A 24,206-nucleotide genomic window follows, 5' to 3' on the forward strand; every position below is an offset into this window, starting at 1 on the left:
AACATATGTCAAGGCCAAGGTCATCGGAGCTGCCTGCCTTATTCTAAATATTTACCAAAATTTGTTATATCATCATATTTGCCTCCTTCAACGGTACAACTTTCCTGTTTAACTCTCGTAAATTACCCGATATATCTTTCGTTAATTAGGAGCAATGCTTTATATTGAGATTGAAACGGTATCGTCTATTGTAGAAATCCGACATTACTTCTTAGTCAACCCAATATATGAATAAAGAGCATCGATGAGTCTTCTGTTCTTCTTGACTTTAACCCGAGCAGACGTCAATAGATCCATCAGCAGTGCTTGGCTAAGCTATAACAGATTTGTAACGTCAAAAGACTCCTGTCTAGAAATAGAAACAGCCCCGTGCCTTCAGACTTGAATGGAACGAGTAAAATAATTTCGCTCTACATTAACGTATTTGTAACGTAAACGCACCGGTCGAAGATAGAGAAAAAGGTTCGTTTAAAGCACTGCGATTAATAAATCGAATGTTACATAGATAGACAACGTTAAGTAGAAGAACGAGTACAAATGTCTAAGATTTTATCACAATTATTGTATATTTCTAAGATGTGAGTCGCAAACGATGAGGCGACCACGTCGATAAAGTAATAAACAGTGACCGTATATAAGCTTGTTAACCGCAACGTGATCGAGCACGTGATAAACGTAATAAGCACCGTTAATGATAAGATTACGTCGTGTATAAAAACATTTGCGAAACAGAAAAACAACGTACAAAGTCCGATTGACCGTAAGAAAAGCGTATCGAGCAGATTAGTATGTAATTGTTCTCGTAACTGTAATAAATTATTATTATTACATTCTCACTATCGGTTTTTTATTTACTTATACAGAGTATGTCATGTAACTGGTGGTACACGCGAGTAGAGGATGATTCTACGTGGAAAAATAAGTCGAAAATGTACGATAAAATTTTTTCGTTTGAGACTTTGTTTTCGAGAAAACAGACGGTAAATATTTACGATAAGGGAACCACTTCAGATTTCGATGATTTTTTAATATATTGTCAAGGTGTCAATTACCTAATAGTATTGTAAAGGGTTTAGTTGAGGGTCGCTATTTGTAAAAAAGTTATTATTACTTAATTCGTTCATATATCAAACAACTATTTTTCTTGTCATTTGAATTTCCAAATAACAAAATAATTCCTGCTTAAATAATAATCTAATAACAATAATTTAACAATTATTTCAGTAAAGATTAATTTAAATAAGTCCCAACTTTTGTATTACTATGTGTTTCGAAAAATATCAGACTCTTTTCTTTGAGAACCCTTACGTGAAGTACTCTATAAAATATTAACGTAGTAATTAAGTTTTACCAAAATTCGCGAGAGAGATTAAAGATATTCGATTCATCAGAGAACCAGGTTTTCGGGAAGTCGGGCAGCCAACTGCGTGTCCAGATTCATTTAGCACGCATCGAACTTATATAAGTGGAACACCGCGCTTACGATGGCGAATCCTCATACGTTAAATCGGATTCCTCTAATTGGATTATGCCGACCCCGGGCAGAAGTTTCGCGACAGAATCTCGCCATTCGAGTCTCATGCAACTCCAAGTTCGCTTCAAGGCAGCCGTGGAAGGCGTTCGTTCGCTGACGAAACAGATAAACCGGAAACATGACAAAGAAGTTCGAGTTCAACTGGCAAATCGATGTACCGGAACTCTTGAGAAACGGCTCGACGTTCGACCGATGGTTTGAGGACAAGGAAACGACGGAATATGAGCCGAATTGTTTGTTTAAAGTCGACGAGTATGGATTTTTTGTCTATTGGAAGAGCGATGGCAAGGTACTAATAAAGCAAAATTTTCAAATCGGTTTATTAGAACCACCATTATCGGAGCTGATACGTATCCTTTTTATATTTAAGGCAAAGCAGTATCGATATCTTCGGTAGGAAAGAATAAATGATGTAAATAATGTAAAGAAATATTTTTGTTTATACTAAATTGCTTAACATTAACTGTAAGAGGACATCTGTAGAATTAATGGAATTATTAATATTCTATAACACTATAATTATTATATTAAGATTGTACAGTTTTAGGTTTCCTTTAATATAATGGTTATTTAGAAAATTCAATAAATAGTGTAAACAGCCGTAATACTATTTAATAAATAATATAAATAATTTAGAGAATTAATTTCTGTAAAAACTATTGTTACTAAGTTGGATGGATTTAACTTCAAGAGATCATCTGGAAACTCAGTGAATTATTAATTAGTAATATTCCATAATATTATAATGGCTGTATTATGTGATAAGCATACTTTTGATTTCCCTTTAATATGATAGTCATTTGAAAATTCTTACAAAAATACTTGTACTAACGTTAATTATAATATTTGCTAATGTTATGTTCCCTTTTCTATTTCAAAATACCATCAGTTCCAGTAATTTTCTAATTTCAAAATTAAAGATACTAAATGAGTTTCATCGTGAAATAGTTATTACGGATCCAATTAATTATCACTGTAATAGAGAGAAGCTTATTCTAAAAATATAGATTTTATTGGCATGATAGAAGGTATGGCTATTAAAGCTTTAATGAAACTGAATTTTTATAGCTCTATGAAACCAAATAATTACTAATACAGTCGCAAGTTAAGATAAATGGAAACAAAACTATTAGTGCAATATACATATTCATTTAAAAATTTTCTTTATACAGGACGGCGACGTAATAGAATTGGCCCAAGTCAGCGATATTCGTTATGGTGGTACACCAAAGGTAATAGTTCTTAAAATTATTATTTCTCACAGTAGTATACAATTAAGATAAATCGTATCATAATCGTAATACGAAGAAATACTTAAATTTCGTTTCATTATATCACATTATTCACAGAAAATTTCAAAATTATTAAATGTGTTCGTGTCTTTAAAATATATTCAACAACTGCTTTGAATTTGAATGACCTTTTGTGAATTTTTGTATTTACAAACTTGAAAAATTATAGTTTTTCGTTGGGATTCAAACATGATTACAAATCGATATGTGGAAAACCTACACAACCGATTCAATCTAATGACAATTTTATGGTATAAAAAGTTATTTTGTTAATAATTATTAGTATAGTGTCTATTTAAAGGAATAAGTAAAGTGTTGTTTTAAGATGATAAGGCACAAAAATACGTGAAATATTTATTCCGTTATATACAGGTTGTGTCTAGAGAGTTAATTGTAAGAAATTTTACAGTTGATTAATACCGACATGATTGTTATAATAATAAATTTCGTAGGATCCAAAATTATGTAATAAAGTGGGTAAACACGGGACTATGGAGCAGATAGATGAAAAAAGCTTAACCATATGCTCCGGAATTGATTACACGAACATTCATTATCAACACGTTATCTGTGCGGACGCGAAAACCGCCAAGGTAATAATAATAAATAATAAAAAAAAAATTACAGGTCCCATTTTCTTTTATTTACAACAACTCAAATTTCCTGGCATATTGCATTGCTTCAGGACTGGCAAGCTGGCCTGCGAAAAATCACGCACAACACGAAAGCTTCGAATGTTTGCCCCACAACGCAGTTAATGAAACAGTATGTATAAACCTCACTACTCTCTGATTATCATTGAATTGAAATTGAATAAACGAATTGGTCGATATTAGAATTTTAATTTAAATTCCGTATACTTGTTCAGTTGGATGAGATTAAGTTTCCAAGTGGATCCAAAGGGAAAGGTGCCCGTGAAAGTAATATCGAAAACCTTCGCCTCTGGTAAGACTGAGAAACTAGTTTATCAAGGCCTGGCAGACTTGGGTTTACCCAGCGGAAAAGTAAGATTTTCTTCTGACATTCCCTTTCCATTTCTATTTATTCATTACACTTTGTAGTCCAGATGACGTTAAAAAATTATACGCGATTCAATTTAATTTTCTTCTGTTGTTTATTTATTAGACTTTGTGGTATATAGATGACATTAAAAAATTACACGCGATTCAATTTCATTTTCTTCTGTCGTTTGTTTATTAGATTTCGTAGTCCAAATGACGTTAAAAATTATATGCGGTTCATTTGAATCTTCTTCTGTTTTTATTGTTGCTTATTAAACTTTGCAACGTAGATGATATTAACCTTTTGCACTCGGAATTTCTAATTTTCCATACATTTTGTCCCTTCAGAGGGAACAGTCGAGTGCATAGGGTCAAAAATTTTGTGATTTTTATGTATTGGAAGTACAAAAAGATAACACGTGACAATGAATTACTGAATACTGATGACATACATGACAGAAGCAAAACGTTCGTTAACTGAATAAAAAATTATGAATATCACTATATATACTATATGCGACATATAGTCGCTTACATTTGGCGAGGGGTGGTAGAAAATAATCAAGGATCTGCGTATTTTAAGAAGTGTTGTTTCAAATTATTGTTCCTTCTATCTTTAAAATAAAAATCAACAAAAGTACAACAAGAGAATATACGGGAGATATATAAATATAGGATAAACGTACCAAAGATTTAAGAGATTTTGTAACTATTAAAGTCGAATTTTAAATGATAATAATATTAATAAATATTTGGCACATGAAAATTGAATTTTTGAATATCTATACCTTCGTATAGCGTATAAATTTCAATTTGAAAAAGTAGAAAAATGAAATTCATTAAATTAAAACGAGAAAATACAGATTTCCCCAGTGAATGAACATTTCTAACCAATGGCGCGAAAATTATTTGAATATCAAACAAAGAATTGAAAAAAATCAATACATATTCAATCATCTGTTCATTTTAATAACTTAATTTACTCGTTTTATATAATAATGTTCATTCACTGGTACGTGTTCATTTACCGCTGCATCCACCCTATCTAATGTATTATATGTAAATATATCTAAAATAGAATAGAATATAAATATCTAAAATAGAAATCGGCAAAATACAATAGGGGATATAGAAGAAGTATTCTACTCTACTAAAATTAAACATTGCCATTTAACTTTCTGATCAGTCTACAACATTTCACTGATACCCAAAAATTTTATGCAGCGTATATCATGAGAATAATAACGACACAGTATAAATTTATGTACACCGATAAATTTAGTCTAATTCCAATAACTTTTTAAAAGTTCTCCAATTAAAGTACATTACATGCAATAAATATATTGCGATAACATGAGCAATACCAATTTCATCGTTGTTTTAATGGATTTCAGAGCGACAAAATTGAGCCGCAAGATTTCACGTTCGACAAATTCAAAACGTTATACTTCAAAACATGCCCGCGGAACGATATCGAAGAACTATTCCAATCGATGTAAGCATTTGTTAAAATAGATTCCGTTAAAGGCCTTCTGTAACAGCAAACGGCACATGAATAATTGTATATTTCAGAACAAAGGGGAAATCGGATACGATCAATCTGGGCCAGTTGGTGCAGTTTATGAATGAGAAACAAAGGGACCCTAGGCTCAATGAAATTTTGTATCCCCTTTACGACGAGAAACGGTGCACCGAAATAATTAATGATTACGAACAGGATGAAAAAGCGAGAAACGCAAGTAAGTCGATTTTCAACCCTTAACTGGTAAAGTAGGTTCGGAGAACACCCTGTGCATATTTTTAAACTATTTTAGTTTTATTACAAAACAGTTAATTGTGTAATAAGTGGACTGCGGATGTTTATGCATTTATAGCATGTCTTAACTAGAAAAATTCAATAAGATAAAGCCAGGGTTGTTCCTGGATTGTTGGCTGCCTGGGTGCAAAAACAATATGGCCGCCCTTATTAATTTAATATTATTTAATTACTGCTGTGTTTACTTTTATATCTATATAAACGTATGTTTAATTAGTTTTTATCTAAGCATCATATATGGTACAAAAATATGTTTTTAACAGTTATTATGCAAAAGAAATATTTTCTAAATTCTATTTTCATAAAATGAAACAAAGATCCTTAAAGAAGAAATGGTTTTATTTAAGATAAATATTTTATTCTACATATAACTACAAAACTAACGTATAGTGTTTGTAATAAGGATGTTATAGTTGATAATATCGATTATCAATTCACGAATTTAATCCAATAAGTATGGCTAAATATCATATGCTTGTTTGGGATGTATATGTCTTGTATACGAGTAGTGTTCCAAAGATTACATATAAAATTAATTTGATTGAATTCTATTTGTTTAAAATTTTGAGAATCATCAGAAAAGTTTTGATTGTTATTCTTATTAGTTGAAATTTTACACATACTAAATGGTCTGCGGCCGCTACTGGGTTTTGCCGCCTAGGAGCGGGTGCACCATTTGGCCCCCGGCCAGGAACGGCCCTGGATAAAGGTTTTAATAAAGTTTAATACCATATATATGTCATTATTAACATAGTATTCTACACAAAATTCAAAACTATGCTTCATTTTAATTTTTAGATATTGACATCGAAAATTGTAAATTTGCATAAATTTCCACAGTCTAGTAATATGCATAAGATTTGTGTAATAAATACTAAGTACGAAGATTTGCACCTGACCATTTAAGTTTGTTTCTTTCCATTTTCTATTTCAAATTCTCTTACGTGCACGATATATCTTGAAATGTATACCCAGGGACCCATAATGACTTTTCTATTAAACACAGATTGGGTTTTATACACAAAACAGTGAATATCCTTCTATTTTTTAAATAAAATGAATAAAATTCTCTACCACAAGATGGTTGAAGTAGTTTAGAATCTACTTTATGTATTTTTTTTGCAATCGATATTAATATGATTATTGTACAGTGTAGATGACTTAGAAATTATTTCTGGTACTATTCACTAGTAATTTCTCATGTCCACGTATCAGATGAATCACTTATATTCGCATTGATTCGCGTCAAAATGTGATCGCAAACATTTTTCTCTGTAGAAAGCTTCACCAAAGACGGCTTCATTCGTTATTTAATGTCCGACGAAAATGCCCCCGTGTTTTTGGACAAATTGGAGGAGTGGATGGACATGGATCAGCCCCTCTCTCATTATTATATCAATTCGAGTCATAACACTTATCTGAGCGGCAGGCAGATCGGTGGTAAAAGTACCGTTGAGATGTACAGACAAGTGTTATTAGCTGGCTGCAGGTAATTTATCCATCTTTTATTACACAAAGCTTACAGTGTCGCCTAAAGAGTGAACAATTTCGAAGCTTTATGAAATACGTGCATTTTCGATCATTGCTACATATGATTCAACGAGATTTTTTGCTCTAGCTTATTATTTCTGTTCGTTGTATACAAAACTGTCTATGAACTTTTATGAAACTTTTTCATCTTGTAGAATCGACTATAATTTATTGGTTATGAATGATTAATTACACTAGTAATTGTACACTCGCCGTGTATAAGATCGCACATAATTAAGGTGTAAAAGAGGTACCCTTTTCTTTAGTAAAACTAAGTAAAAAAAAAAGAAACATAATACATTGAATAGTTTCGTTTCATATTTTATTTTAAATTAATGGAATATTTAAAGACTTCTGCTATATTAAAAATTATAAAACACTGGTGAAAAAGTGGAAGAAACAATGAAACATGGTTTGTTGCAATGTAGTATTTATAATAATATTGAATCATATATTACAAGAAAATAAGCCTATTTTAATTCAAATAGCTGTAATTATTAATATTTATATTAAATTATTATTATTATTATTTGCTTTATTTACATTAATAACGACGGTCATTCTGAAATTGTTTCTATGCAATGACCGAAAATACAACGACCTTCATTGTAACCAACATAATTAGTATACTAGTATACACAGTTATTTAAAAAAAAAAATAAAAATCAGTATCAAAGACAATAAGATACATTGTCCATCAGGTGCGTAGAGCTCGATTGCTGGGACGGAAAGGGAGAGGACGAGGAGCCAATCATAACCCACGGCAAGGCCATGTGTACCGATATTCTCTTCAAGGATGTCATATACGCCTTAAGAGACACGGCATTCGTCACCTCGGAGTACCCTATAATTTTGAGCTTCGAGAATCATTGTTGTCTCAAACAGCAATACAAATTAGCTAAATACTGCGACGAAATATTGGGTGATTTGTTGCTAAAAGAGCCTATAAAGGACTATCCGGTACGTATACCTTATTCCTAGTATTTCTTCATTCTTATATCGGACTGTCGCTAATTTAAAAAAAAGCCAATTTTTTAACGACAATTAATTCTACATTAAACTAAGAATGAATTCTAGTGAATAGTGTATTCACTTTATCAAAGCTTTACCTAACAAAATCCAGGTATAGATCTGTCATATAATACTACTCTTGGGAGAAAGTGCTCGGACCAACAAGCTGACATAAATTATTTACTTACGCATCGGAAGTAAAAAATTATTGTTTTGTATACATTAAAGAAACTGCGTAGAAAAATTGGTATGAACTTCCGAAAAGCACCCACACCCATGACTTTGATATATGTTATAAAAGGTTCAAAAGGTTTAAACCGCCTATTATAGGTTATTCAAAAGGTATCATAAAAAAAGATTGAAAAACGTACCGTAATTTTCCTACAAATCTGAACATTTGTAACGTAGCGTCTTTAAAAGATATTGTTCAAAGCATTATACTGATCTGAGTTGGTTACAGCTAGTTAAAAAACAAACTGATAGAATAAATACTTGCTTATTTCGTCGTTGAATTCTACCAAAAATCGGCGGTAATAATAGTGATACCTTTTTTCTTGAACTATCTCTAACCAACTCTGAATTATTTTTTTCTTGAACTGCCTTTAATCAAGTTTGAAGCATTATACTGATCGGAGATGGTTGGAGACAGTTCAAGCATTTTTTGTTCATAAGATTTTAATAACCAATAATCGGCGGTTTAAATCTTTTGAAGGTTACATAGGGGGTGATCGTAATAATATATGTGAATGCCAGTCATCAGGTGTGGGTGCATTTCGGAAATTTATCCAAAAATTGATTACAGGATGATCTTTATTTTTTCTAACTTTAAGAGTTGATTCTACATGCCGGAATACGACGAAAATTAAAAATGGAAAGTTCCGTCGAAGGCCTGATCTTCAGGTTATTAACAGTTAAAATTTTGGGTCAGAAATGCCTCAAATTAAACAATCTGATTCAGTAATTGTTTCTGTCCCTGTCCCACCTAAATGTTCAACCCCCTCCCTGTGTTTATAGTTACTGACTCGACTCGTTGGATGAGGTATAGGGAACCTTTTCTGTATAACCTTCCCTGGGGAGAGACAACGATTCAAAAGGGTGGGCATCGATACTGGGATAGTCAGTTCTGGCCGAGAAGGATCTTGACATAACTTCTTTTGGCGGTCCACGTCAACATGCCACTTAGACAACACCTAAACATTCACGAGATCTGTTGTCTCAGTGTTTATTCTGTGCGTGTGTGTTGTGATTTGCCATTGTGGATTTTAACGAGTAATCAAGTTTAAATTGTATAACAATTCGTGTGCTTTTTTGTGAAGTGTTATAAAAAGACCAGGCTCGCGTGTAGGTGTTACTATATTATATTTTTGAATACGATATATAGGTGTATTTCTTTCAGGCGACGCCGTTGTACTTATCGTTTGTACACAGATTGCCTGGTTTCAGGCGTTTCTGACCTGAAGTGTTAATTATTAATAACTCGAAAACGAAGCCTTCGATAAATTTCGTCATTTGTGGTGTTTGTTCTATTTTGACGTGTAGAATCAACCCTTAATATTTTTTTGGCACCAGTAGCCAAACACCCGGTATATTCAAAGGGAATAAGAACAAAATAATACACCCAATTCGTGAAAAAACACAGAATTGGGTGTAATTGTATTCGTGTCTTTACCAAATATAAAAGAAAGTTATATGGTTACTGGAATGCGATAATAACGGAGAACTATATAAGTAATATTAAAATATTCTGCGATTATTTTTTTTTTGAACATAAGAAATGATACTCAACACGAACGGTTGAAAATTTTCTTCAACGTATGTAAACAATTGAGCACTTTCTTCAATCACCGTGTCACCTTTTATTTTTATATCTTACATACCAATAAAAGTATCTGCTTTTATATTAATATTCCATTCAAATAGTTACAAATCTTTCGTAACGATTTTCTCGCAATAAACGAAAATATTTTATATCTTCTATACACGAATAATCTTTAATACCAAAAACTAAGTACTTTCAGCCAGGGAGGGTGGTACAAGTTGTTCCAGGAACAGGTGGAAATACTCTAAGTGGTAGTAAGACTAGTAAGGTAGCACCGTGTACGCAACACGAGAAGCTCGGTAAATTCTGTCAGGAAAATGAATGAAGGCATAATTTTATAAAAATTAAAGCGTAAGCTCTCTTGATCCCACGTAAATCCGTGAAATCATGTCAAATATGGTATCTTTGAGAACAATAACGAGTGTCACTGGAGATACACCTTTAATTTATAGTCATAAATTAAATGTCGCAGCTTGAACCAGGGCATCCACTTCCACCACCGAACGCGCTGAAACGTAAAATATTAATCAAGAATAAAAGACTGAAGCCAGAGGTGGAGAAAGTCGAACTCGAGTTGTTCCGCTCCGGGCAATTCGAAGCGAAGGATGAAGTGGTCGAAGATCCAAACGCACCTGCTCCACCACCGCAGGAACCAAAGGTATAACACTACGATTTTATGTACTGTTCGAATCAGAAATATTTCTGCCATGCATCTCAAAATCTTTGAAATTCTCAATGAAAACAACGGTGATAAGAAATATAATCGAATTAACGGTTGATTACTACGGTTAACTAAATTATCAATCGAACCATTAAGAGAATTACATACGCTGCGAAAGTTTATGATGATTTTCACTTTTGTCGATGAACTTACAGCAGAAAAAATTAAACAGAAATTTTGGTGTGGTTTTTATTTAAATAAATTTTTTCAAATGGTTATTAATGCTCTTTTATGTTGCAATTAACAAAGCACCATACCGAACACGCACACGTCGATTTTAATGAAACATATGAGGAGATAGTTCTCCAACAAATATTTGAAACGTATTTCTTTTATCGCCATCGTCCATTTTAAGGAGCTGATAAATAGTCTCCAAACTTAAGGGATGCAAATATATTTTTTTGCAATATCTCGGAAAGTAGAAGGAATAAGAAATAGTTTCTTTTTTTAAATTGTGTGTTTTTAAAAGGGACAATTTTGCCACATGAGAAAATTAAATAGAAAATTTTAATTTTAAATAATACATTATTTAAATTTTCTTATGTGACTAACTTTACCATTCAAAACCACACAATTGAGATGAATATTTTTTCCTGCTCTCTCTGGTTTACGTGATACTCAATAAAATATATGTTCATCCCGCAACTTTGGGAGCTGTATCACTCCCTTAATTATGGACAAATATTTTTTCGAAAACTATCTCCCACATAAATTTCATTAAAATCGACGTGTGCGGGTTTGGTATATTTCAATACAGTGATTATTTTGTAAATATCTCATTAACTTTACGACATATAAAGATCAACACATTTTTACTCAGAATTTGCTACTTTATCGATCTATGGTACAAAAAATCAGTTAAATTCGGTATAAAAAAACCAAGGCGACCTTGGAATCTCTGAAATGCCTCCACCCACAAAAGAAGCATATACCTTATAAGATGTGACCCTTGATGCCATTTCAGTTCCATGCCTCAAACTTTGCATAAAGTGTACCGTTAAGTCATTGTTCGAGGTGGTCAAGTTAGCTGAAACACCCTGTATAATTGTCTGTAAGAGGTCATTAATGACTTGAGATCTCGTTGAAACTTTTCAGCTCGTTCCTCATTAGGATCATATTCGACAAAAGGATTACCCAATTTACTAACCAGTTCGAGACCTTCATTAAAAAGCTTTCATTAAAAACTGTTTCTTAAAATCTGAGTAGATCGTGTTACATCGAAACAGATCGTGTAAAAGAAGAATGAAATTTGTTTTCTAATTCGTGTTAAATCAAAATCGTGTAAAAAAAGGTCGTGTAAAAACAGAATTTGGTGTAATTGTGTATTCAATTTTTTCCTTGAAAATCGGCTGATATAATATTTCAGGAGGAGCCACCACCCGAAGCCGCGCCAGCTGAAGGAGCACCACCAGGCGAAGGTGGTGCCGAAGGTGAAGCACCGCCGATTCAGTATACCGGCAGTACTATGGCGTGCCATCCTTGGCTTTCTTCGATGATAAATTATGCACAACCGATAAAGTTCCAGAGCTTCGAGACTGCTGAGAGTACGTAAAAATATCGCTCTCTATTTTGCATTAACATAAAGCAAGTAAAAATACTGTACATACAGTGGGTGATCAAATTATTATGAACACTTCAAAGTACCACTGCTTTGAACTTTGATCAAGAAGTGATTTGAAAATACACTTATACTAGTACTTTCTTTATTATGAAACATATTGTTATGTTTTTACTGACATATGACAACGATTATAATTTCTTAAAAAACATATGTATCAATATTTTTTAGTAATTGCTTGAAGTCTGCTTGGCATGCTTTCAATATTTTATTGACCCAATATAAATCGGCAATAACAAGTTATACTTACAAATTATCAATGGTGGCACAATTTGGTAGCTTATTATTGTATAACTATGCCTCTTACTGTACACTGATTATTGAACATACCAAAATATAGTTAAATTGTATAACTATATGTTAAGAAATAAAAGAAAGAGTATACTTCATTATTATTGAAATCATGATAACATCGAAAATATAAATTATGTAATTTCTCCATCTGTTCATAATAATTTTATCACCCACTCTACATTAACAAACATAACTTACCGGGTAAATATATACGTACCGTTATCATTATTTCAGAGAAAAACATTCACCACAACATGTCGTCATTCTCGGAGACCGCTGCGTTGAATTATCTGAAAACGAATTCCGTAGAATTCGTAAATTATAACAAGCGTCAAATGAGTCGAATTTATCCGAAGGGCACGCGAGCAGATTCCTCGAATTACATGCCACAGGTAAATTCTTTGACGATGAAACTATCAAACCCGTCAAAAATGGCGGATTTCGGATTCCTTCATTTATAATTACTGAAATTATAAAAATGCTCCCCGCTAGAATTTCTGTTGATGTTCAATTTATTATACGTTTCGTATTATACGTATTATACTTGTACACATTAATATATTATACAAATTAATTTAGTAAAATTGAATTCAACGTTAGCAGTTCTATTGTTCATCACAAGGAAAGAAAATTTATTAAAAGTTACTCTTCATTCTGTGAAAGAATTTTGATCTATCCTCCGTGACAACCCTGGATGTTTTATGGCATAAGCGAAATTTCACGCTCAAATATTTCCGAAACGAAGAGGTTGTTATTAAAAAAACCCTCTTAACATTCAAGTTTAAAAACTATCGGATCGTGTAGTAGAGACCCAGGGAAGTATCCCTGAATTTTTGCAGGTTTTTCAGAAGCCTATGAGATAAAAAAAGTAGGTCTGGACATAAACGATCCAGGAGGTCACGAAAGCAGTGAAAACAACGGGAGTCACGGAGGGTTAAAGAAACATCACATGTTTCTTTGTAACGTTGCAAAAGTATATTTCATGTGTAAAGAAATATTTCTTGAAATATAAAAATTTCTATGTGCAATCAGTTTTCCATTTAAAGTTTTCAACAAAATGGTAACTACAGTAATTCCTCGATGAATGCGACACAACAGCAGCGTTATTCCCATCACAGAAGCTAAGCAGAGGCTCGGTTGCGTGCAAGAAACAAATTTATAAAGGGCTGAAAACCTTTCCGCCTTGTCACGAATGCTCCGAAGCAAACCCGAGTTCGTTGCATTCATCAAGGTATTACTGTATAAAAAATTTCAGTTCGAAAAATGAATCCAAGATATCCACTGTACGGTATGATCTATATAGATCGAAGCGAAGATTCATTAAAAGACCACAAGTCTAATACTTTTCGTCTCTGCTCTCAATTATTAGGTCTTCTGGAACGCAGGCTGCCAAATGGTAGCACTGAACTTCCAAACGCCTGACTTGCCTATGCAGTTGAATCAAGGAAAGTTTGAATACAACGCAACGACCGGATATTTATTAAAGCCAGACTTCATGAGGAGGCCGGACCGAAATTTCGATCCGTTCTCCGAGGACGTCGATGGTGTCATTACTGCTCAATGTTCCGTTCAAGTAAATATTTCCTTATAATTTGAAATAATTTCAATTAACTAAACTGCCGAAAAAGATCAAATTTTTTTACTGGGAACGCTAATAATGATAAAACACAATGGAATGATGTGTATTCCCATTGTAACAAACGAATTCAAAACATTAATAGTCTTTTTGAAGATAACTAGTATACAGGGTGAGTCATTTAAATCTATCTGTCCGAATGTCTTCGAGACCGTTGATGACAACAAAATATTACAGATAACAGTTGAATGGTTTCGAGGGTCAAATAATTTGATGTAAGTAGTTTTTTGTAAGTGAGCGTGTAGAGGACATTTGAAGGTCAAATTTATTTTCTTGAATGAAATCATATATTATTTAATGTATTAGTCCACGCAGCCCGTCATTTCCTATAAAAAAAATGTGAAGTTATTTGTACCGAAAAGCCATTATAAAAAGGTAAACATCGTGTTAGTACCGCTTCGCAGGTTTTAAATTAAAATATCTCCTAAACTAATGGTATTTTGTCATATACAGGGTGTCCCAAAATAGGTATGTCCTTAAACGAAGTGATTTCTGGGGTGATTTGAAACAACTTTTTCCCTAACGAAAAAGTTCTCCGAGGCTTTGTTAACGAAATATTAACGAAAAACCCCGACCAATCAGAACATAAGTCTCTCGGCTAAGCTCCCACGATAACGTTGGCTACGCGCTACCGCAAGAGCTCAGCCGGCAGATTCGCGCTCTGATTGGTCGGAGTTTTTCGTTAATATCTCCTTAACAAAGTCTAGCAGAACTTTTTCGTTAAGGAAAAAGTTGTTTCAATTTACCCCAGGAGTCACCCCTTATAAGCACTTACAACTGTTTTGGGACACCCTGTATAAGAATAACTTAATACTTTTTTTAGATCAAATAACGTGCTGCGTGGATTAATGCATTGAAAAATGTACATTTTTATTCGAAATAACAAATGTGACCTTTATATGTCCTCTGCGCGTCCACCTACAGAAAAACTACTTGCATCAAATTTTTTCGCCCTCGAAACCATTCAACTTTGGTCTGAAACATTTCTCGGTATTATCACCGATTTCGAAGATATTTGCGGGGATTGATTTAAATGTATAGTTTAGTGAACATAAATGAAGAGTAATTCTTAGTGAATCTTACCTGTTCGCCAGGTGATAGCAGGTCAATTCTTGTCTGACAAGAAAGTGGGCACCTACGTCGAAGTAGATATGTATGGTTTGCCAGCAGACACCATCAAAAAGGAATTCAGAACGCGAATGGTCCCAGCGAACGGGCTGAATCCTGTTTACAACGAGGAGCCGTTCCTTTTCCGAAAAGTTGTGCTTCCGGATTTGGCTGTGCTCCGATTCGGTAATTTAAAATGATTGCTAACTATTATATTTTATATTGCCTTTCCTCAGGACCTGTATCAATATTTTCATTTTCATTTTTAAGTATCACCATCCCATTTTTTCACATACATTCACATATATTCAAAATTATGTATTTTACACTATTACGAAAGTCTGTTTAATAGTCGAATTTCTATTAACTAAATCCTAAAGATGTTAGGATAAATTTCCGAAAAGCACTCACACCCGATAACCCTGACCTTGACATATGTTATCAAGATTACCCTCCCGAGTAACCTTCAAAAGATTTAAACCACTTTAACCCTTTAAGGGGTTTCATACCTTTGAGTTATTAAATAGGAGGGAAATTAAAAAATGTTTTTCGTATATGCAAAATTATTATCTATTGAACATTCAACATATACATCTTATTACATGTTATTTCCTTAGTAATTTCTGAAAAATGGAGCTATATATGTACCTATCAACAGAAAAAAATGGCTGCCATTTATTTATAACCCGTTTCATCAAAACACCTTCTGCGGTACCAAATATATCTCTATAGGCTTTTATCTGTAACAAATTTATTTAATTTTATATTAACGTAAACAAATTGAACTGGTTTTTATGGAAGCCAGTTTTGAAAATATCAATATTCTACAAAATGGTGGTTGTTTGAACTCAAACTTGTAGTTTCCGGCATGAATTTTCAACTTCTTTTGTTATTGAAGAAAGGAAAACTGCACGAATAAAAAATTCGATTCAAGTACTAGAGTTTAGACTTAAGAATATTACCACAAAATTTGATCCAAGAAAAATTGATTTTAGGAAGTCTTTTAAATAGTCTTATAATAAGGTGTATATGGTGAATTTTTACAACACAGAAATTCTGCAAACTCAATAAAATTTTGTATTCCAAAATTCATTTGTATTCCAAATACTTGAAAACTGTTCAAATATGTTTCTTTTACTATTTTAATTTTTTATATTTTTTATTCAGATACCGAAATATGGTGTCTCTAAATGCTGGCACCATTTTACAGCATTTGAGAGGACTTCAAAGAAGTAGTAAATATTTATCCTAAATCCTGGCCGAGTTCTATATCCATATTGATTCATAACAGTATTGTAATATAATATTATGTTGGTGCAAAAACAATTGCGGTTACTATTCCTTAAAGTTTAAAGCAACATATCTCTGCTCATAGTGTACTTTATTAATCGAAATAGGAAGTATTAGATTCTACTCATTTTTGCCAACCAGAAAAGAGCTTATTTATTCCAATCGTGCAAAAGTCTGGATTCCTGGAGCCAATACATAAATTCTTCGAATGCATTTGGAGCTGCCGTTTGACTATTGAAGATCTTCTGTTACAGGAAACTGTCCAGATGCTTGAATACGTCACTATAGAGTCAAGAAAATAGTCGTTTCGGTTCCGCAAATACGCAGAATAGATTTCATAGTATAGTAGTTATACTGTATAATACAATATAACTTAGTATACTATAATATAAAGTGTATAAAAAATTAGAGGTAAACATAAATTCGGATGAAAGTATCTCTAGGATTTCAGTAATTGTAACATAAAAAATCTGAAATCCGCCATTTTGACGGGTTCGATAGTTCTAATGTTAAAGTTCCGAACCCTATTTCTTTTTCTTTTACACCGCAACTTGTCAAAAATATTCACTATCATTTCACTATCATCCGTACGTAGGCGTGTACGAAGAGTCCGGAAAACTGTTGGGTCAACGTATCCTACCGTTGGACGGCCTTCAGGCCGGATATAGACATATCTCATTGAAGACCGAGGCGAATTTCCCAATGGCACTGCCGATGTTGTTCTGCAACATCGAGCTGAAGATTTACGTGCCCGATGGATTCGAAGGTATTAACTCGATGCGAAAATAGATATTCTGTAGCGCCTTCGATGACTCTCTGACCCCGCTTAAAACACGCTTGCAGACTTCATGGCCGCCCTCTCTGATCCGGGCGCGTTCAGCAAGGGAGCGGAGAAACAAGCGGAGACGATGAAAGGGCTTGGAATCGAGCAGACCGACGCGAAGACCGAGGCGAAGAAGAAGAAGGAGGAGGAGGCCAAAAAGGGTATATACATACACACAGTTTTAAACTTTTAACGCCCAGACAGCTAATGGTGCAGAAGTATCGATAGTACTATCCCTAGTTATCGATAGTACTTACTATCGAAAACTATCGATAGTTTAGTTTTCCTGTCGATAGTGGAGACAGTACTGCGAATTTTTAAATTTCAATCATTTCGGGCGATGAATTTCATTTATTTTATACTACTCTTAGTCTTACCGTCAATGTCGAAACATTTTATAGTAATCTTTGCCTGCACGTAGATTTTATGCATTGTTAATTAATTGAGTGATTTGTTGCTTGTATGTTGAATATCTGTTCTTCAATTTATTACCGTTGTTATGTCTTGTTTTTTATTCTAGTTTCTTCTTTTACAATGGAAAAATTTTGTGAATATAATAGCAAAAAAAATAATAAGAAGTTATATTTTATTTTTATACGTGTTATAAACATTTTGTAGAGAAAGATAGCTCAGAAAATCTTGGATAAAAATAGCGATAACAAGATGTACGGGTACATGAAAGTGAAGATAGCGACTCGAATGAATCGAATATTGATTCTGTATTTTCAAAAACAAAGTATAATCTCTTTCGTTTAAAAGTATTTTGAAAGATCAAATGATCAAAAACTAGCTAAATGTAATATTTGTGGCAAGGAATATAAGACTAGCGGTAATACGAACAATTTAACAGATCACATTAGAAGATTTCATTCAAATATAGAAAAAGAATCCATACAAGTTTTAAAGACGCAACTAATTGTCTGTTTACTAGTAAATAAATTTAGTATAAAAATTAATGATTATATGAGATGTAAATTTCATTCAACAATTTTATATAAAGCAAGCAAACATAAGTGCATACATAAGTTCATTTATTTTGTATCTGGTGGTATCTACCTATAACTATCGATAACTACCGATAGCTGATGGCCCAACAATCGACAACTATCGATGGCGCCAATTATCGACATTTCTCCACCTACCCAGTGTAAAAATTATGATACTGATATACAGGATAGACCACGAGACGTGATCAGCTTAGATTATTCTACTGCTAGCTGTTCGATTGAAAATTTCTTTACATGCTTAACCATCGGTGTAGACGTTATAAATGGAACTAAGCAATTGTTTCTTAACCATTTACACGAGTGTATTACAGCTGATGGACACCATTTTGAACATCGTTTTGACCCCTTTCATTCCCAAATTATTTAAAAATTACCAAAGAAATATTTTGTTGTATTTTTGTGTATATTACATAACGTATAAATGTTTCACAAGAACATTTTTACATTTTGAAACCGTCTAATGCCATTTTTCATTCGTTGTCATTTGGCAACTTTTTTACTTTTATCACAGTTGCATACAGTCCGTGGCATAACTATAAAACCACCCTATAATGTTCAATTCTTATGTATTCTGGTTAAAATAAAAACGAACCAGTATGGCATGTCTGAAATCGTGTTGAGAAATAATGTTTCTACAAAAAAGGATAAATTATATTCCATAGAAAAAAATGGTTCGTTTTTATTTTAACAAGAATACATAATTATTGAAAATTTTAGGGTGATTTTATACTTATGCCACGCAGTATAATAAGTCCCATTGTAATGTTATTATACATAATATAACCTCAATTTTTCTTAACTTTGATCAATAAACCCTCTCGAAATGTTTGAACGAAATTAGAGTTTCGTAAGTTTTTATTGTATTTATAACAACACTTGAATTGAAGCTCATTCAAATTTGTGCCACATACATGATATATTGCCATATAAATAATGTTTTATTTCGTAATTAAGAATACGCAGCCATATGGCAACAAGAGAAACAAAAGGGTTAATTAAAATAAATGATTTTTTCTTAAAGTTTCTTTGGTTTAGAAGAAAAAATATTATTTGTTACGATGTTTGTCAAATTTGTCTCAGTATCCGTTAAAAGATATGATTATAGAATTGATTTTTCTGTATTATTCGTTATTTAAACGAATATATGTATACATTTGATTACATATTGTATTTACGAAGGAAAAAAACCCTAACGATAACTTAATTATTTCGGTTGTCAAAGTAGAATTCCCCTTTAAATAATCATACTCATGACTAGACTGTGGATTTTTATGCAAAATAACATTTTCTAAAGTAATTTATTAAGACAGGAGCAAATGTAAAAATGTATGTTTCCTCTGAAGTATCTTATTGGGTTCAGACTGAAACAGAAAAATCATTTGATCCGATGAAAGTTTTATTTTTTATTGTAATTCACAGAGCCCTATGAGCTATAAATGCATAAAGTCCGCAGTCTACTCATGACGATCGGATAACGGGGGAGGAACGGGGCCGTTTAACGAGTAACAGTTCGGGACAATCGATAAATAAACTTCTCGAATAGCTTCGAGATGAATCTCGCTTTACTTCGCTTATAACGGGTGCTCGATAATATACGGTAACTCGCGTAGAACAGTGATGCTACACATTTCCAGAATTAAATTTCACCGTTAAAGGGTTAAGGAATCTGAAATGCATAATCATTTATCCGATAGTTGATAGGAAAAATTACAAGATGCACGGTTAAAATACAATGTCTCGTCGTCGATAAAACTCTCCTACTTAATGTATTTTTGTCGTTATCTATTTAACGAATCTATCTAAAATTACGAATCTACATTTCTATCGATTCGCCGCACAATTCCCAGAGGAGTTCAAACCGGATCCGATTACGGTGGAGTCGTTGCGACGTGAAAAAACGTTCAAGATGGGTAAAAAGCAGCTGAAGGAATTGGACACGTTGAGGAAGAAGCATCTGAAGGAACGGCAGACGATGCAGAAGAACCATTGCGCCGCCATTGATAAATTGGTGAAGGGGAAGGAGTACGTAATTGAAATGTTCTTTCGCATGACTAGATATTACCTTTCTGTAGTTACCGTCGCCCTTAATCCCGGCTGGCAATGACGAATCTCGTAATTCGCAGCAAAAACGCGTTACTCCAAGACGCCAATGTGAAGAAAGTAATAAGCGAACAGACCACCCAATGGTCCGCCATGGTGGAGAAACAACGAAAAGAAGAATGGGAAATGCTGAAGAACCAGACGGAGGCAGCCAGGGAGGAGTTCAAAAAATTAATCGAAGTTGTACAGGCTGCGCAGGTGAAGCAACTACAGGCGAAACATGACAAGTGCGTACATACTACTGTGGTGTCTCTTTAACCCTTTCGCTACGGTGAAATTAGTCGTCGATGTGCTACCACTGAACGGGACTCGAAAACTTCAACTTGCATGCATTTAACACTAGAATTACCAACAGTTAAGACTATTTCTACCAAAACCAGTCAAAATGATTGGTCTTTAAAAAATACGTACTAATAGAATATTTTTGTATTCCATATTATGGAATTCCACGTTATGGAATTATGGCTACTATATAATAACGACTATAATAACTATAATAATATAATTATAATAATTAAAGAATTAGCTCCTATTCCAATGACTATGGTATACAGAATCACCGCGTGAAACGACATCGATGACTATGTTACGTTACATTACGGCTATGTTTATGTTTATATTGTGGCGTCCGATAAAATTTCATAACCAAACATCGATAAATCTATCTAAATATCTAATAAACGATTTCGGATTCAGTAAACAGATTATAGGATACTTTTCCATTTTGAGAAGTACCAGTCAAAATGACTGGTATTGGTATAAGTAACCATGATTCAAAATTATTTCGATTCATTATATTATTTATTAAAATTCATTATATTACACTTTCAGTTATCGCTGCAAAATTCATCACATCATTGCGGAAAAAAAATGTAATATGAAGTAGGAATTTTAAAATGAAATTGTAAAACCAGTCATTTTGACTGATGTGGTAGTTCTAGTGTCAATAAATTAAATAGTTTATCACCTCATTTTAAATAAACATAATTTTCTATTTGCAAATATGAATTGCAAGAAGAATTATCTATGAAATTATTGAAAGAACTTTCTTTCATATAGAAAATTTATTTGTCGTTTACTATTAAAATCATTTTAGTGGTTATTTATTGGAAATGATTTCCAGTAAAATTTTCCCACCACTGATACGAACTGACGCATATTCACGGAGTAATTTGAGAAATACAAATCTATAAAGTATTTTCCATTTTATTGTGTTCAGGGACATTAAAGATATGAACGCGAATCAAGTGAAAATATCAGTAGAAACTGCGAAGGAGGTGATGAACGACAAGGCGTTGAAATCGAAGGGTGACAAAGATCGTAGACTTCGAGAGAAGAAAGAGCAAAATACGAAGAAGTTCATGCAGGAAAGGAAAACCGTGCAGATCAAACAGGGCCGCGAAAAGGAGAAGCTGACGAAATCGCATGAGAAACAGGTGGCCGAGCTTGACGGTGAAATTACCATGGTAAATTTAAAGTTTTGTCGTTCATGGAACTATTCCTTTCATGTTTTACGTCATTAAATACAGTGTGTCGTGTGACTAATGGTACAATAGGGTAGGGAGTGACTCTACATGAAAAAATAAGTCGAAAATATAGAATAACATCTTTTTATTCGAGTCTTCGTTCTCGAGAAAATCGATTTTGAAAATTAATCTACAACGCGTGTACTCGCCGTCGTAGTAAGTAGAAACAGAATGCGATGAACAGACGCGCTAGCCAATTGCTATTCAATTGCACGCCTATCCAGCAGATTTTCAAAGTCAATTTATTCGAAAACGAAGTCTCGAAAGAAAATATTTTATTCTATATTTTCGATTTATTTTTTCATGTAAAATCATCCCCCTCCCTCTTGTAACACAAGTGTCACATGACACCATATATATCTCCGAATTACTTGCACCAGAATGAAGTTGAATTAATTGTTACTTTCTGTTGCAGACCATCGAAATGTACAAAAATGAAGCGATTGAACTTGATTTGTCGTCTAAAACAGAATTCTACTGTTGAATCATGAATTTTAGCTAGCGGTTATCTACGTGAAAATTTTGATTACACGAGGTAAAGGCAATGGTTTTTCTGTGTATCTTTACCTTATTACCTCCTTATTCTGCAATGCATTTCACTGTGTTTCATTCTTTAATACACAGTTTCGTCTCGAGACATTTTGTATTGTTTATACGTACGTTTATATGTGCGTTTGATATTCTTTTACAGAATTTAAATGTTACTTGTAAGTTTCCGAATAACTCCTATATGCTGAATGTGTTTTTGTATGTGAGATATTCCAAAAATAGAATTTTGAAGAAGCCTTTTCTCCAGAAGCTGTTTTCAACCGTTTCTTTTCTAACATATTTTGTGATAATTTATTTCTAAACTGTTATTTATAATTGTACATCTAGTAATTTTAATTGTTATAGTATGATTAAATGTTACAAACTTACATTTAATATAATCGTTAAATTTTATTAATGTAATTATAATAAATCTTTGCGAGTTTCAAACACAAACACAGAAAGATTATGAAACCTTTTATTCATCCGTACAATTATAATACATTATGTACATCGTCGGTTCCTAATTACCGTACACTAATTCGAACAAAAACATTTTGAACTACAGCCGTCACGCTGTGGTTTCATACGGATTTAGTTATGGAAGACCAGACTGCGGATTTTATATGCCTATATCGCACTTGGAGCAAGGATTTCATTGACGTGCAATAAACTCTCTTCTTTGTACTCGCTTTAATAAGGCACTTAACTCGTTCGCAGCTATTGAACTCTATAGGCACTGAGAAGAATCGTTAATTGATGTATCGTCAACGCTTGAAAAAATTGCTCACAATTAAAACCCATATTCGTTGAACCTTCAAAACTTTAAAGAACCCTTAGAGAATGCTAGATTGGTCGTTGGTGTAGCAAAAGGCTGGATAATACTGAACATTCGACGGTTCCCCACTGTCCAATTCTTTAATTTGTTTTCAGATTATTCGGTATTAATTGCAAAAATTGTATTATTGCTTCAGTTCTATATTCTTAACACGATTCGGAGTATTTTCAGCGTTGCATTATTCGTTTTCTGATCTAAAAGTTTCTTTTCATAATTCTTCTTAACTTTTAGAATGATTACTAAACAATAATACATTTTTCTTTGCTCATTTCAATCTTTTTGTTCGGTGACGGATTTGTACATACATAACTGAACACTGAGCATACTCGGGGAAGGAAAAGACCTTCTTTCACGCCTTCACGTGGCCCATCCCGTTAATACTATTACTTTCACTGTTTATATGATGAACATTAATATTCGAAAATTTTGTCGAAAGTAATAGTGGACCTAAGATGAAAGAAAGGCATGTTCAGATCCTGTGGCATTAGTAAATCAAAAACTACAGCTTTTGTCTCGTCAATTGTGAAGTATCTATATGAAACAATTCAGTTAAATATTAAAGACTATGTATTGTACAGATAGACCAATAAAATAAATTATTATTGTACAAGCAATTTTCAATCGTTTGTTGACCTTTTTTGGATTAAAATGTGCCCGAATACAAGAACGCCATATCGCAAAACATAAAAGATTGTCTTTCCTGGAATTGCGGACG

General features: G+C 33.1%; 1 protein-coding gene across 1 annotated transcript; it reads left to right on the forward strand.

The window, feature by feature from the left end:
• The first annotated feature begins 1,652 nt into the window (after nucleotides 1-1,652).
• On the forward strand, nucleotides 1,653-22,609 carry LOC107186147 (1-phosphatidylinositol 4,5-bisphosphate phosphodiesterase-like). The gene is made up of 20 exons (XM_015573959.1): nucleotides 1,653-1,823; nucleotides 2,707-2,766; nucleotides 3,279-3,419; nucleotides 3,512-3,591; nucleotides 3,695-3,830; nucleotides 5,222-5,322; nucleotides 5,400-5,566; nucleotides 6,922-7,132; nucleotides 7,875-8,133; nucleotides 10,476-10,661; nucleotides 12,091-12,268; nucleotides 12,871-13,028; nucleotides 14,006-14,209; nucleotides 15,367-15,565; nucleotides 17,265-17,435; nucleotides 17,513-17,653; nucleotides 20,347-20,521; nucleotides 20,623-20,826; nucleotides 21,819-22,065; nucleotides 22,541-22,609. Exons 1-20 carry the CDS (start codon nucleotides 1,653-1,655, stop codon nucleotides 22,607-22,609), a joined length of 3,258 nt encoding a protein of 1,085 aa, XP_015429445.1.
• Nucleotides 22,610-24,206: the final 1,597 nt, after the last annotated feature.

This window comes from Dufourea novaeangliae, unplaced genomic scaffold, assembly GCF_001272555.1.
Source record: "Dufourea novaeangliae isolate 0120121106 unplaced genomic scaffold, ASM127255v1 scaffold76, whole genome shotgun sequence".
NCBI classification, from domain to species: Eukaryota; Metazoa; Arthropoda; class Insecta; order Hymenoptera; family Halictidae; genus Dufourea; species Dufourea novaeangliae.

Coding starts and splice junctions, on each gene's coding strand:
- LOC107186147 (XM_015573959.1), top strand. CDS start 1,653: ATGACAAAGAAGTTCGAGTTCAACTGGCAAATCGATGTACCGGAACTC. Junction 13,029..14,005: donor CCTCGAATTACATGCCACAG/GTAAATTCTTTG, acceptor CTCAATTATTAG/GTCTTCTGGAACGCAGGCTG. Junction 14,210..15,366: donor CTGCTCAATGTTCCGTTCAA/GTAAATATTTCC, acceptor CCTGTTCGCCAG/GTGATAGCAGGTCAATTCTT.